This window comes from Nipponia nippon, unplaced genomic scaffold (assembly GCF_047370975.1).
Source record: "Nipponia nippon isolate SJK-2023a ecotype South Korea unplaced genomic scaffold, ASM4737097v1 scaffold_5, whole genome shotgun sequence".
In the NCBI taxonomy this organism is placed as follows: domain Eukaryota; kingdom Metazoa; phylum Chordata; class Aves; order Pelecaniformes; family Threskiornithidae; genus Nipponia; species Nipponia nippon.
This window is the reverse complement of record NW_028262369.1, coordinates 10,122,981-10,138,903: the sequence shown is the minus strand read 5'-3', so window position 1 is coordinate 10,138,903 and position 15,923 is coordinate 10,122,981. Positions and strand designations below refer to the sequence as shown.

The 15,923-nt window shown below is 43.1% G+C and overlaps 1 protein-coding gene across 3 annotated transcripts in view; it reads right to left on the bottom strand.

The window, feature by feature from the left end:
• MOSMO (modulator of smoothened) overlaps window positions 1-12,751 on the bottom strand; it is a 32,733-nt gene extending 19,982 nt beyond the window's left edge. For all 3 annotated transcript variants that reach the window (XR_015698812.1, XM_087732032.1, XM_087732033.1), the window contains exon 1: window positions 12,433-12,751. Coding sequence is in view for 2 of the 3 variants with exons in the window: in XM_087732032.1 (XP_087588158.1) it covers window positions 12,433-12,538 (106 nt within the window). In the remaining variant the exon portion in view is untranslated. The remainder of the gene's footprint in view (window positions 1-12,432) is intronic.
• Window positions 12,752-15,923: the final 3,172 nt, after the last annotated feature.

Sequence of the window (15,923 nt, the reverse complement as noted above, 5' to 3'; positions counted from 1 at the left end):
TCCTTCTGGTTGTTTATTTTCTGACACTATAAGCATTTTCACAATAGGATAGTGTTGCCAGTGACTAGAATCTTTACAATTTCTGAAGTGGCAAGGGCCTGGAAAAAAAGAGAGAACTTAAAAAAAAAAGAAAACTTAATGTTTTATTTAGCTTTAAAAAACAAACAAAAAAATCCATAGTTATTTCCATTTTTCCCCCCACCAAAATAGAGCTATTCAAAGTTGACAAAATCCACTGCCTAAAAAAAGAAAGATCAAAAGCAGTGTCAATATTTAAAAGTGATTTTTCTCGTCAGCTACACCAGTTTTATGCCATATGTTCAGTTGAAAGCCAGAAGCTATGACACCTGCAGCTGTTCTGCCATTTAACATCTGATGAGCTTGTGTTCTTTTCAAGAGTTATATTTGGCTTCAGACAGAGCTGTAAAATGATACCTCTCCATCCAACACATCACACAACCCTACCCCAACATTCTCGAAAATGGTCTGCTCATCACTTCACAATCCAATGGTTCATGTGCAGGCTCTTCAAGGCTGGCCATCATCTAGAGGAGTCAGTGACGTGAGGTGGGTCAGTAACGGCAGCACCAGAGTTTGCTGTGTGATACAAACACAACACAAACAGCAAGAACGCAGAAATTCTGGATCTTCGCAGTTCAGTGGATCACCTTCCACATAGGTGTCTTATAAGGTGATCTGTTCACGGGCTGGCAACATCTGGACTGCAGAGCTCTCCATTTTTAACTCCTGCATATCTAAAAGCACCATTTCACCAAGTCAGTTGAGTTTCAAACTTAATAGATGTCCAAGCAGATCAGGACAGATATACCAAAACCCCCAAATCACACCAAGTAAAGTAACTAATCTATTATTCTCTCTCTCTTTATTCATGAAGACGACATATCTGTCAACCTTCCTGTTTACAATCTAAAGCAATTTCTCTGGCCTGGTGACAAGGGCATTCAACAATAGGGAGAAATCTCAGGTTCTGGCCCTGCCCTCAAGACTGCTTGTGCATTTTGTCAAATGAAATTCAGGAGGAATAAGGATCATCTTCCTCTGTCAGCTCTAACTGTTGTGCTTTGCGCTGAACTCAGTTTGCATCAGACATGCTCCAAGGACACCCACTGATCTGGCTCTTCCATGGCCTTATGAATCACCCAGCAGTGTAAGGTGAAAAGAGAAGCGTTGAAATGCCTTTTGGCATTTATATGGTTAGAAACGTAGTTGCAAATTTTAGGTGTCTGCTCTGCAAACACTCAGCCTAAATACACCTTATATGCTTGAATGGTTTTTTACAGCTGAGCCTAACTTTCTCCTGGTCCACTGCTGAGAGCAAATTTTAGGCCCAGGTTGCCAGAAAGTACAACACACCTTGCTAAATAAGGAACAAAATACTCAAAAAGCAAATAAAATGTACTAACAATTCGGTGGCAATTTCTTTAAATCACATAACCGACGGCAGGATTGTATTTATAGCAACGAGGACGTGAGAAGGGAAGTTTGCAGGCAGAAGTAATACCTTTTATTAGAACAACTAGAATAATTGGAAAGATTAAGCACATTTCTGGTCTTGCAAGGCCTTCCTTGGACACACAAGTTTCCCCCACTCTACCAACTGGGGATGTAAAAGATACTACCTCTGTCTACTAGACTTGCTTTATTCCATAAGGCACCTTTGCCAACTGAAGAATGGCACCTAAATGTCCCAAGATGTATTTCATTGCAACTAGAGTAATCTTTCAAGTAGAATAAAACCTAACCTCAGTTTTTATTCCTAAAGGCACTTTTCAACTGTTGCCAAATCTGTGTATGATGTGCTTGTAACAACTGGCAATACAGGTTAAACTGCACTTTAAATAGGGATTAGGTACAGGGCCAACAAACAATTTATTCTCTACAAGTAATGCTTCACGTGCTGAAAGACAGACTGATATATAGCTTAACTACATACAATCTGTCCTCAAGGACAGCCAGGACACAGTTTCCTGGCTGATTAACGTTTTAAGCCGCCCCCCAGTATAAAAGGTAGCTTTAACTTTTCAGGCAAATTGGAAAAAAAACCCAACCTTCTTCTGCAGTAACAATTCTCAAATTTAGGCATTTACTTGTTGTTCCCATCACAACAAACACATTAAAACCAAAGAAGAATAGGAAGGCAGGGAGCATGTTCAGGATTTATCCTGAAGTTATATTTTCTTATCCCTTTTGCTAGGGCAAGTCCTTGTTTTAGAAGCCTGCATAATTTAAGCCTGAATTATTTAGGCAATTAACAGGTGCTGTCTGTGTGGTGATAACGCTTTCTCCCTTATCACAAATTGGCATCTACAAAAATAGACCGTAAGAGTCTGGAGACTTTTTTTTGGCTAGAATAAGAGAAGACAGACCACTCCTGAACAGTAAAATTCACACTTTACTGAAATAAAATACGACTTTATCTTAACAGCAGGGCTCAGTCCTTTCTGAACAAGTGGCACTATTCTTAAAAAGCAATCAGATGTTATATAGTGCTCCAAAGAGCATATCTGTTAACATACGTTTATACAGTTGTTATACTGACATTCTGAAACAGAACCCTCTCTAATTTTAGATTCAATATAAACAGGCAAGAAATGCTCTGTCTTTATCGCCAACTTCATCTTACTGAACATATACTTACAGAGAGCATTTACTTCAGATTACATTGGGCATAAGTCAACAGACTTCTGTTTGTAAAACAGCAACCACTACTAGCCTTTACTCTCTTTATTTCACCATTTTTCATGTATTAAGCTTCAGGGTGCTTCTTGTAATTGCCGAGTGACCCAATAGTATTTCACTGAAAGAATTTATGAGACCACATTAGAAATTCCTGGCCATTCAATCTTTTCAGGTTTCCTGTACAATCTTGTTGCAGAGTTTTTAAATTGAAGTGTGGGTTTAAAAAACAAAGTGAAACATGCTTCTTCCCACACAAGTTTCTACAATGGAGAACAACATCATTAACACATGAATTTAGGTGCATGATTAGTTTCAGAACGGAATTCAACCTAAGGAAAAAAAAAGTTCTTTCTTCACCCTTGTGACTTCTCTTCCCCCACAGCATGCAACGCCTACAACGCTCCTCGCATCAACAGGCACAGAAGCTGCAGTGCATTTTCTCCTCTACAAGAAAGGAGATCAGAACCTTCCACTGTGGCAGTTCTGGAGCTGACACTTCCACTGACTGTGGGAATACCGTTGGTTGCTGTCTATGCTTAAGAAAAGATCTCTCTTAATACTGCAATTTATAATATCTCTATTTTGTACAGATAAGACTGAACATTAAAGCAAATTTTCAAGTCAAACAAGTCACCTTCTACACAAAAGCCAGCCTTCAGGAAACTTGATGACCATTACAACCTCTTATCAGTTTTCTCCACTTCGCTATGGTATAAAGACATTACAATTAAAGGTTTTGTATGTTTGATGCATTAAGCTCATACTGATGAAGTTACAGATAAAACCATTCCCCCTTACTTGTACATTTGCCCTGCCTATCATGGAAGTCAGGATCCATCTCATTTCAGATGTATACAAAGATTTTATTGCAGAAAGCAAGCAGTTTCACTGAGACATCCTAATAACATTAGTATATATGCCAGCAATTTGAGAAGTACAGAAAGAATCTAGATTCAAAGCAGCTCTTTTGAAGTATTCGCAGCAAAGCAGTTCTGAGGCACGCTGAACAATCAGTTTATTCCATTCCCTCTTATTCTGACCCCATACCTATTCCTTAAAATACAACTAAATTACATTGCTGCCAATAGCTGGAAGCATTCAGAGCAGGAGAAGTGGAAACAAGGCAAGAAGAACCTGGGCAATGACTGGGGAGCAAGAGAACGGGAAACCCAGGAGTAAGAACTGCAACACTATAAACTGAGAAGCTGGCTCACTACAAAAGTAAACTACTTGACTTTACTGCCCATGAACACTGTCGTTTGATTATTCTTGGACGTACCAAGCTCAGACATAGCTCAGCCCTACTAATGCAGCGTCCAAATAACTGCACAAAGAATTGCTCATGGTCAAGTTCAAGGCCTAATGTGAACTGTCTTCAACTGGACAAATATTTAAACATCTAAGTGGGTTATTAATCATAACACCTTGAGAGACTGTCATCCTTAATAATCCCAAAGTGCTTTGTAATTTATGGCACAGAACTGCAGCTACCATGAGGCTCTTGGGTAGCAGCCAATTGTTGCTTATCGCACTACGTTGCATGGATAGGAAATGCTGGCTTCTGATACTGCAGTAAATCCCTGGGAGGCTTTTGATGCCTTCACAAGGGAGCATTTTAGTTCATCCCAAGGACCCAAACATAATAGACTGAGTATGTTTTGCTCAAAGAGAGGAACTAGACTGTACATACTCTGTGGAATTTTGAATCTCTAACTCTTAGCAGCTAGTGTTTCACACTTGATTAGCTCATCCCTCAGACAAACCATCACAATCAGACTACATTTCCTAAGGCACCCAAGAGAGATCAAACTCTTGTAATCAACTCAATTTACAGAATTTAAAAAACATATACAGGATAATACATCAAATTGGAAATCAAATATGATATAATAGGAAGATATCAAGAGCTTTACCCTGAGAAAGGATGTAACCTATGACTGCTAATTCTCTATAGATTCCTATGGAATTAGGCCAATGTCAGTGCTTTGCCAGTCCAACGCTCTAGCTTGTTTCCCCTCTCCTTAGAACAGGCACCTACCCTGCACAGATCCTCTTCTTGGCCATAGCTCCAGTTTTTCAGATCTGTGTATATCTCCATCAGTCAGAGGCTTGGGGAAGAAAAGCGAGATTGAGAAGAGCAGCTGGAGCACACATAAGGGGATTGCCGCAAAATTACCACAGAACTTTTTTCCTGCATATAGCCCTCAAAAAAAGACTCTGTCCATTACTAAATTTGTAGGCACTGTGAATTACAATAAAACTTTATAATTACGTAATAATAAATCGATTTTAAATTTTAAATTTTTATAGACTATAAATTTATAATAATTCACAATTTTCCCAAATTAATTTGTACAAGAAAAAAAACCTGCCTCCATATTCTATTTGTTCCACCATACTATATAAGTAATTTTGTATTTGATTTTAAAATAGATAGCAGCATTTAACATCTTCAGAGGTCAACATTCCTCCTCATCCATGAGTCACTCTAGTTACCCCCTTCTAATATATATCTCTGAATATTGCCGGAAAAAGATCCCTGGACTAGGTGGAGAACTCCTGCGTAAGATGAAAATCCTACATACTATACTGCAGCAGGCAAGAAAAGTTAGTTCTCCCCACTTCTTTTCTTGCTAGTCTTGAAACAAAGTAGGAAAGAGTTGAGCTATTGTGAGGTACCTATAAAAAAAGTAGGTCAAGCTTAAAAGTTTGACCTACTGATCTTCTTTGCTTTGGCAAAATTACAAAGGGAGTTTACATAATGTGGCTCACGTGTAAGCCCTGGCTCGAAACTAAATGATACAAATGTTTTTAATAAGCCTCAGCCATTAACAGAATCCCATTTCTTGGATTTCAGTTAGTTTTAAATCCTTGCTTTGTGGTTCACACTACTGAATCCTTACTTTTAAGATTCATATATTTAAGTCACTCTTGTGTTAATCTCAGTGTCATATTGTGTCAACAAATGTCATATACACGCCTAAAATCAGCTCTAAGTTGATTTAAAAAATCATCACTATTAGTGAAACACAGATAGTTCCTGAAGCCACAAAGCTGCAGTCTCAATAAGGCACCTTTCCCACAATTTGTACTGTCTATAAAGCAGACTTACAACTATGTATTTCTTGAGTAAACCATAGGATAGACAGAAAACAAGATCTGTATCTGCACATACCGAATATAATTTAGTTCTATAGTAACTGTACATACTGCTGTGAAGTAAATACTTTAAAGAAAAAAAGTTATTCCAAATACCTGAAACTCAAGTACCTTAGGAAAAGCACCTACTATCAGAAAAGACAAATGAAATACCTGTTATTCTTAGATTTTTTTTCCTCTGTTTAATAAAGTAAAACTATGATAGGAAACAAAAGTTAAAAAAAAAATCAAATTATGCTTTGCTGCTAATGCTCAAAGAGGTTTTGGTGATAAAGCTACCACCTCTCTTTTACAGAAAAAGCAGCTGAGGCATTACCACAGTAACTTTCCAACGCCCGAAGTTAGTCATGCCAGATGCTAGATTTGAAAAGAAAATATAAGTTACTAGCTCCTAGACCTGTACACTATAAATCAGGTATTTCTTACCTAATTCTTTAACACTAATTAGAGAATGAGGAATTCAACAGGATTCGATGGGAGGTAAACTAATAGTTTTGTACCTTCACACACTAAAGAGAAAACAAAACGTTCACCTAACAGAAGCAGTATTAATTTTTATTTGTTAAAAAGCAGATGTAAAACATCAGTTCCTCTATGGACAAAAACAATCAGCTCTCCCATCCCTGCTCTGGCCGGCTCAAATAACCAGGCTGACACAGCTCTCTCTCTCATGAGATTCTTCCTACACATAAAATGGTTCCATATGTTTAAATGTGGAGTGGTTGAGCAAGCACAAAATTAATTCATTACAACAATGCCTCACTATTAATTTTTCTTGCGCCTTAAGGCCTGGTCAATTACAGAACCCAAGCACAATTCAAGCACTCTGCTTTGTCAGATTTTTTACATCCACTTGAAAGACATCTACGGTCACGAAGTGGAATGGAAATGTTAATTCTAAAGATGGCACTGACACTCCCAGTCCAGGCACACCTATTAACAGACTGTTCTTGTTATAGTATTCAGATTATTTGGGGTTTAGATTCTTTGCCAGTCCTTTCTAGTTCTTATTTGGGTTTTTTTTTGTTGTTGTTTTGTATTGTTGTTTTTAAGGCACTGGCAACATCTCTAAAACGCAAGTACTGTTAGCAGTGCCTGCATCTTACAGCAGGTCCTAACCCCCTGACGGTCCGGATCAGCAAGGTATCACAGAGCACCACCTTTCCCTCCTTGCTCACGCACCTGGGGGCATCCACCAAAAGGGAAGTGTTTTCCTAGACATTATGTTCCAGAACCTAATTTTAACACTCTGATGTTCAGATAGCTTTGGAGATTGCTTTTCAGCAGTCACTTCTTTCTAGGGCATGATGGTACATAATTCTTCATTCTCTGTATTATCACCTTTTTTTTTTTTTGTATTCTCAGCGTGCAATCCAAACAGGTTCACGAAAGGGCCAATAAATTCTCCTGTCACAGTCACTACATGATACAGTACAAAACACATTAGGAAAAAGTAATTTTGTAGAATTGCTTCCTATCATGTCCCATCATTCTCTACTGAGAAGAACTGGGAGAAGCATGCTGTGTTTTGAGTATATTGCAAATGATCACCAGAACCCTTTTACAGACAGTTTTTGAAAAGCCAACTACCCATACATCAAACAAACAAACCAAATAAGTATCTACTTCAGTGGACAGCACAATGATCGCTCTACACCATGATTCCTCCACAGAGGAGCACTGTACATGGACAGTCTATCAGCACAGGCCCTAAAGGGCAGAAGTGGCAATAAGCCATACTGATTTTTACCTATCACTACTTTTTGAGCAGACAACTGCACTTAGAACAATAGTGCTAGCTGGAACTCAAGTTTACACCCTCTTTTAAGTTGTCAATGCTTTATTTATTCAATTCTATCTATTCTATTTAGAAATACCGGTTCATTTGAGTACCTTCATGTGGTCTTGGGTTTATTCCATGTATAGCCAGTGCTCCAATTAGAGAAATATATTTCAGTGGCAACACGATCTCAAGCTCAGCAGGAGCTGGGAATCACTGCTTGGTCTTATCACCTGTGATAGTTTGTTAAGCTGATCCCAACAAAGCCACAGCTCCTGTTGGAACTGTGGAGCAAAATTCCTCAGGAAGAGCTATCACATGCAGAGGAATAACACTGAACAGCAGTAATTTGCCACTTAGTACGAGACAACTTATTTCACAGGAGCAGGGAGTTAACTGCCTCAGGAGAAATGGCCTGCTGCATATAGCTTGCCCTTCTGTAAGACCATAGATACCACTGAATCATACTTCACAAATAAAAAAGCAACTGAGTTTGCAAAACCAAGAACTACACATAATACTTTGGAAGATACATGGAAAGGCAGCATTTGTAAACAAAACAGACAATTTTAAATAAGTGGCACGTTGCAGATTCACCGTTGACTGTGTTACTGCACAATATGGTACAGAAGGCAGTTTAAATGAAAAGTGTAATTCCTAACATAAGTGACCTTGGTGCTTATGTCACAGATGCAAGATGAAATTGTAAGCTCTGCTGAGCACTAATATCACCCAAGTCAGCACTGCTGTGCACACGTTGAGTGGCCTGGCCAGAACACTCTACTGTGTGTCCCGTTGTGATATATGCGTCAACATAAGAGGATGTGATAAATACTTGCTTTAGAAGTTACCCATCAAAGTTTAGCAGCCTTGAATTCTGACATCTATATTAACTTAATGACTGCTATAAAAAAGGTACACGTTGCTCTGTAAATTGGAATCAAATGAACAATCATGCTACATAGGAAGGGATGACTAAGTCACATAAACAAACTGAGCGCTTAGCTTTCTGAGGGGGGATTTTATTTGATTAAGTTCTCCTCTTGAATTATTTGACCTATCCTAAAAGCATTTCAAATTGTCAACCCCCCCACACGTACAGCTTTTAACACGTCTAATTTCAACTGTGCATACTATTCATACCCTCTTCCCTACAAAAGGGTTGAGAGCTGAAGCTAGAGCAACTTCTAGTCCCCCTCCTCCCCTACTGAAGACAAAATATCAAAATCATTAAAGACCCTCCCACACAAAAAAGAAACATATGGAGACAAAACTACCAGCTTTTAAAGTTCATCGCAAAAGAAGTGTAGAGATACAGGAGCAAAATTCATTACTACTGAAATCAGTGGGAGCTTAGGCATTGGCTTAAATTAAAGCCAGCTCTGTCCTTATTTGTCACATAGAATATCGGTTTGATAAGAAAAGGATGTCAGTGCAAGGATACTGAGAAGCCACTGGTTTCCAGACTGGAGTTATCAGTGTTCTGCACTTGCGTACCATGAATAACTAAACCTCACTGAAAACTCTCTGAGAGAAAAATCCATTTAATTTTCATCTTTCCTTTATAATCTTAAAGATGTATGAAATACCTGGAACTAAGTTAATGAACCAAGTTAAGGAACAATTCTTATAAAACCAGATAAAAAAAGCACCCAATGGAGACTTGGACCCACGTCCACAAAGGTGTAGCTCCTCTGGCCTGAAGACAGGTAAGCAGCTGAAGCCTTCAATGATCTCAGTTGCAATCCTTTGCTCATAATTACAATGCTGGAGAGGAATTTTTATAGCCAACATTTTTCAAATGACTGTAAAACTTATTTTTAAGAGTAAGATTTAGGAGACTAATCAGCCCTTCCCCTCTATCGATTTCCCCAGAACACAAGCTCCTTTAAAAAAAAAATATTAAAAACCATCTAGATTTTTCAGAAAAGCATTAAAGCCACTGGTTTATTTTGCTATCCAATTTAGCAGAAAATCATCATTATCTCTGGAGTAAGATCGCACATATTATTTAGCATTCAAATCAGAATAGATTTTTTTTTTCCCCCCTGAAACGTAAGCCCAGTTTCCCAACCTCAGTGGCTGTAAACAGCTCTGAATGAGCCAATGCAGTGCTGCCTTCCCAGGTTTGCCAAGACCTCTGCTCTATGCAATTCTCAAACAGCTGCAGTATTGAGAAGACCAGGCTGTTCCACGCTGCCTTTCAGAACCCTGAGGACAGCAGCCAAGCAGAGCAGCAGTATTACTCCCCTTTCTCCTTGGTACTAGGCTGACTTGTAGAAGCAGAATCTAGAATAATTCCCACAGGAGATTAACCTAAGAACACAGAGGTAAAGCAAAGAAATATTTTCTTTCACCAAATAGTTTCTTTCACCAGCTAAGAGCAGGATGCTTCAAAACAACCTACTTCTTAGTGGCACATATGGAAGTTGGATGGCTTGAATGCGGTCCAAGTACGGTAGTCTGCTGAGAGTGCCTGAATCTCGCTAGCAGCTGGGACAGGGTTTACCATCAGGGCTGTGTCCTCCCATGCCATACTTCTCCACAGCAGTCTCTGGGTAATGAATGGCACTCATAAAAGCATTTATCTCCTAATTCAATACTACAGTGTTTGCTAGAGGAAGTCCTTGATTCAATGGGCATCCTCACACTTCCTTTCATTACAGTTTGGGCAAAAGGCTCATTTTAGAAGGTCTAAGTAGTAGAAATATACATTTATATTGCTTCTAACCAGAAGTCTTATGATTGAGTGCATCGAATCCCATGTCAATAAAAATCTACAAGAGAGTCATTAAGGAAGGATGACAGCTAGCTCTCTTTTACGATTTTATCAAGTCAACAATTTGTTTGGCTTCAAAATATAGCAAAAAAAAAAAGGCTTAGGTCTGTCAAAACATTTGACTAGTGAAGTCCTTCAGAAAAATCCACGCAGATTGCATGTTTGCCAACCTAATTAAAAGTAAAACTGTTATTTGCACCTCTAAAAGGAGTATGGGACAGAAATGTCAGATGATTCTTAAGTAATCATCCATCAGGTAACTAAGAATTAATGATTTCTGGGTATAATATTTCAGAAAACAATTTCTGCATTATAAAGAGATATTAAACATTTTTCTTTAACAAAGAATGTAATGGGCTGTGCTTAATTCCCAAAAGATCTTTCTTTCCATCAGCAATTTCTTCAGAATAGTTTTCTTTTAATCTCATTTCTATACAGGCAGAGAGAATCCAACATCTTACACATTGCATAGGATCTGTTAACATGAGGCAGGACTTAAGACATACTTAAATATTTAAAATGATTATTTTATTTGACTGTAAGCCCCTTTAGTTGACTTTAAGCTCATTACTGCAGCACTGCTGCTAGGTAGAATTGTAAAAGGAAAGAACCAACTATTTTATGTAGCCATAGGCAGGAAGATCATCACAATTAGTTATAGGAGGAACGGTGAAGTCATCTAGGGAGTTCCTGAATGCTGCACTTTGGGAAGGGAAGTGACTCGTTCTTCTCCTCTGGACCATGTAGGAAAGGCCACGTTCTAGACTAGGTAACTAGAAGCAATTCAAACAAACCATAAGGATAGTCTGGTCAGAGGGAATGGCCAGTCATCAATCCCTAATAGCCAACATTCTTAATACTCTACTTCATCAGAATAAAGGAAATACGACTCCATTTGAACCAGTTCAGTCCTCTTACATGCATGAAATATTAGGTATGGAAGATGCAAGACAGACAAAGAAAATTTTTTAAACCCTTTGCAAGAATTTATGACAAAGCCTTTACCCCAAGACCCCTTTTCTCTATTCTATACCTGTGGTTTGCTTATAAGTCTAGGAAAAGGTGGTTAAGATAGTGTCATCTGTTTGTCGTAAGGATGGCTTCCTTTCCTGACAAGGAGATTTGGGTTTCTCTGGGACACGAGATCAAAGAGCAGCCCTCCTCCTATTATCTCTCCCTGCTCCGCTCATGAGAACGTGTGGGTCCTTATCAACAGGCTGAAATAAATTGTTCATACAATTACATCATTAGTAAAAAGCCAGATGCACAAATCCTTGTTCTTTTAAAGAAAACAATGCCAGAGTCTAAAATAAAAAACACACGGGATCTAGGCTTAAAAGCTGATAAAAATCAGCATGCAGGAAATATTCTGGGGAAAAAAAAAAAAAAAAAGAGATGAAGGAAAGCAAGATCTTCCCTGCAACAAAGGAAACGTCAGTATAGCACGAAAGATTTGAAACCCGCCACGAACTGTGCAGCGAGACTGATCTGAATTCCCTGTCCAAGGTGACTGAACGGCGGAGAGGGGCGGGGATGCCGCCCTGCTCCTCCGGTCTCCGGAGTGCGGCGGGGGCGCCCGGGCTTCCGCAGGACCCCTCGGGAGACGGGGCTCCGCGGAGCGCGTCCCCCCCGCGCCCGGGGCCAGCAGCCGGGGCGCACCGCGGGCCAGCCGCGGCTCCGCCCGGGGAGGAGGGTCCCGCCGGCTCCCACCGGGCGCCTCGCCCCTCTCCGCAGCGGGGACCCGGCCCCGGGAGCCCCCCGCAGCCCCCGGGGGCCCGGCCCGGCCGCCCCTCCCGCCCTGCCGGCCCCCCCCGGCGCCTCACCCCGGCCCCACCGCGACAGCGCCAGGCGCCGCGGCCCCCGCCTGAGGAGCGGCCCCTCGGGGGGAGCCTCCCAGGCCCCCGCCGCCGCCTCGGGCCGCCCACCCCCGAACCCCCCGGCGCGGGCGGAGCCCCCGCCCGGCCACCTGCCGCCCCCCCACCCCCGGCGGGCCCCCGCCGCCGGCCCCCCTCACCCGCGGACTCGCCGGTGTTGATCCAGTCCGGGTTGGCCAGGCTGGCGATGGCGAAGATGTCGGCGGCCAGGAAGAGGCATCCTGAGATGATGGTCAGTTTGTCCATCTCCTCCGGCTCCGGCGGCTCCCGGCTCCGGCCTCCGCCCGGCTCCCGCAGCGGGCCCGGGCCGGGGGCGCCTCACAGCCGCGGCTCCATGGGCCCCGCGCTCCCCTCGGCAGCGGCGCTAGGAACGGGCCCCCCCGGACGGAGCCGGAAGCGAACCCGGCGGGCGGGGGGGTGGCGGTTACTCCGGAAGGGAAACCCACTCTCCCCGGCCAGCTCCCCCGGGCGGGGCGGGGCTTCCCGCGGGGGGCGGGGCCGCCGCCGCAAGGGGGCGGGGCAACCCCGAGGCCGCGGCGGGCTTTCTCTAGGGAGCGGCGCGCGGCGGGGCGGGGCTCACCGCCGGTGGGCGGGGCGCAGGGCGGGGCTGGCCCTAAAGGGGCGGGGAGATGGGCGTAGCGCGAGGCGGGGCGAGGGGCGGGGCGGAGCGCCGCCGGTGGGTGGGGCCTAGGGGAGGGGGCGGGGCCTGTGGGGGGCGCTGCTGCCGGCCGCTGCGCGCGGCGCCGCGGGGCGGCGGGGGAGGGTGGCCGTCGCCTCAGGGCGGGCCCGCCGTGAGGGGCGGCTGTGCGGGGGGCCCTCGCTGCTCCTCGTCCCCGCTCCGCTTCGCCCTGGGTCGGCCCCAACACCCGCCCCGGGGCCTGGTGCTTCGCAGCCCTCGCGCCTCCGCATCCCCAAAGGTGTTTCTCACCCGAAGCGCACGGGGATCCCTCTCCTCCCCCTGCGCCGGCCCGGAGCCCTCAGGCGGGGTGCAGCCGGGGCTGCCCGCTCCTCCCCGCCCTCTGGCAGGGCCTGCCGTCCCCCGAGAGAAACGCGGGCCGAGAGACCAGAAGGAGCAGCTTGGTCCGCACTGTGTAAAGAGGGCTGAGGAACGATCACAGATCTGTCTTCACCACAAAAAAAAAAAAATCTCCTGTTTTACTAGTCTCTGTCACTCTTTATCTCTTCGAAATATTGGGCATTAGCTTAAATTTCAGAGTTGCTTCTGTAGCAATGGTAGAAGCAGGGGAAGCAGAAGGACTGGTTCATGGAGGTCCCTGCGGGCGTTACGCGGCTGTGGAGCGCCGCAAGAGCCCGACGCCGTGCTGCTGCCTGTGCTGGTGCTTGGAAGAAAACCTAATTAATCTTGACTAGAAACCTCACCCAAATACAGCGATTTCTGATGACATGCCTTTCCATGGATGCAGCTATATTGAAGCATGGGGGAATCTGTAGCCAATAAATGAACAATGCACCAATGTGGGAAACCGGCCTGGTTTTGGCCACAATAACTCCGTGCCTTCGATATTGTCACTCTGCCATGGGAATGCTGAACTAATTAGTTTAGCAGCCCCCACATCTACAGGTACTTGAAAATTTTTTTTTGCTTACATATTTTTTCCTTCTAACGGTGAACACCCACCTGTTTTTTCCAGAGCAGCATAACTGCTCTATACAGAATATGTCAGGAAGCCAAGCGGGCAATTGTCTGTGCTGTTTATTTTTATGTAAGTCTTTTATGTAGATGGGAGACTACACAAGCAAAATGGAGATATTAGTAAAGTAATCTGAAAGCGTTCAACAGCAATCAGTAGGACTTATTACTTGGAGGACAAGAGCTGTACATAGGTTCTATTGAAATCGCCTGTTCTTGACAGATTTTCTTAAGGGTGGAGAAAATAGTAAGACTTCTGATGAAAAACAGCTGAAATTATTGCCTTTAAACCGGGAACAATTGGTGCATGGAAGAAATGGGATAATTGATTTTTTATTTAAAAGATTTAAAAATTATATTGCACTAACAATGGGAATCCAGCAGCCTTGAAAAGAAGTTATTTCCAAGAATCATCTGCAACCATCCTATAAACTGGCTTTAAGTGGTATTTAAATAGCTTTTAATACAAGCATTATGTAGAAGTCTGCCTCAAAACGAGTTTGTCTCCACGTAACAGCTTCATGGCAAAAGGAGTAAGGGAAGGAGGGGTGGAGAGGGTACACAAAGGGAAGATATGGTTTTCATTGGCTTTTGATATGCAGGCAAATACGAAGTCAGAAATAGTGATAGAATCCAGTCTTCATACCCTGCAGGCTGCGTGGTCAGTTCTTTAATCTTTCTTGGGTTTATTAGGAGATGAGTACATGCCTAAGGGTGCCATGTGGGAGGGATATCGCCGGCTATAGGTTCTCCAGGAAGCTTTGGAGCCTTAGACAGAGCTGCGGTAGTGATGGACGGGCAGCCTAAATCAAATTACTCCTCTAGACTGAAACAATGCACTGCATACAGGCAGATCCTCTGCCCACCGCCAGGCTGCCCTGTGCCTGTGTTACTGGTGTGGCACTGGGGGGAGCTCAGGACCCGCCTGCCCCGGCATTCTGAGCAGCTGCTGGGGGTTGTTGCCTCCTCACCTGCTGGTAGAGTCTTCCTCCACAGGCCATCATGGAGCAGTAGCACATTTCCAAGAGGCTCACCTAGGACACGCCTGCCCAAGGGTTTTGGCTCCATAGAAAAAACTCTTCCTCTGAACTCGATGGAAGTACACAGTCTTTGCCAGTGGCTGGAGATGAAAATAAGAGTGAGTTTCCATCTCTCTTGGTCATTTCTTCCTCTGTTCATTTCCATCTCCTCACTGCTGCCCCAGCACTACTGTTCCAGTCCTTTATTTCAATATCTCAAACTTTTAAAGTCCTTGTGCTACTAGACAATTTACCTTCTTCACAGAGCCCTCAGTGCCCCAAATTTTCTTAGTTTGAAGAGGCATTCCTGCTTTTGAGGTTGAGTATTTGGAACGGAATCATAGGCAGATGTCAAGAGGAAAAGGATGTTTCTTCATCAGAAGATGATTGGTTGAGATCCTATGCCACTGCCTGCAGAAACTGCAGAATTTAAGGCTGACCTTGGAGAAAATCCACCTTTCTTGGACACTATATAGGCTGATATCAGGTATAGTAAAAAGACAAGAGTCTCATCTAAAAGTGTGAATTTTAGCATTCCTCCTAAATGTTTTGTAGGCTTTGGATTAGTCACAGCTTTCATGGTTTTAAATCTCTCATGTCCAGCAAGAAGCAGCTTAAAATCAGGATTTTGGCTTCTAATTATAGTGAGCTAGATTTGTTATTAGCATTTTTTGTTTGTTGTTTCACTGCTGATCACTTGCTGACCTACAACTGCTCATGAATTTTAATGGAATTTGCTGAATAATTTTGGCTAGAAAATAATATAAACTAGCCTTACTTCATATAATCTGTTTACATTTATTGGCCTAGGAGTTAAGTACTCATTCTGGAAGGAGGAAACTAGGATTCAGTTCCCTCTTCTGGCTGAAAAAGATTGAAACACACATTTCTTGAAAAGTGACCAAGAACACCATAGGAAAGGTTTCAATCCCTTCTACCGATCCTGTTCCACTTTGCATAA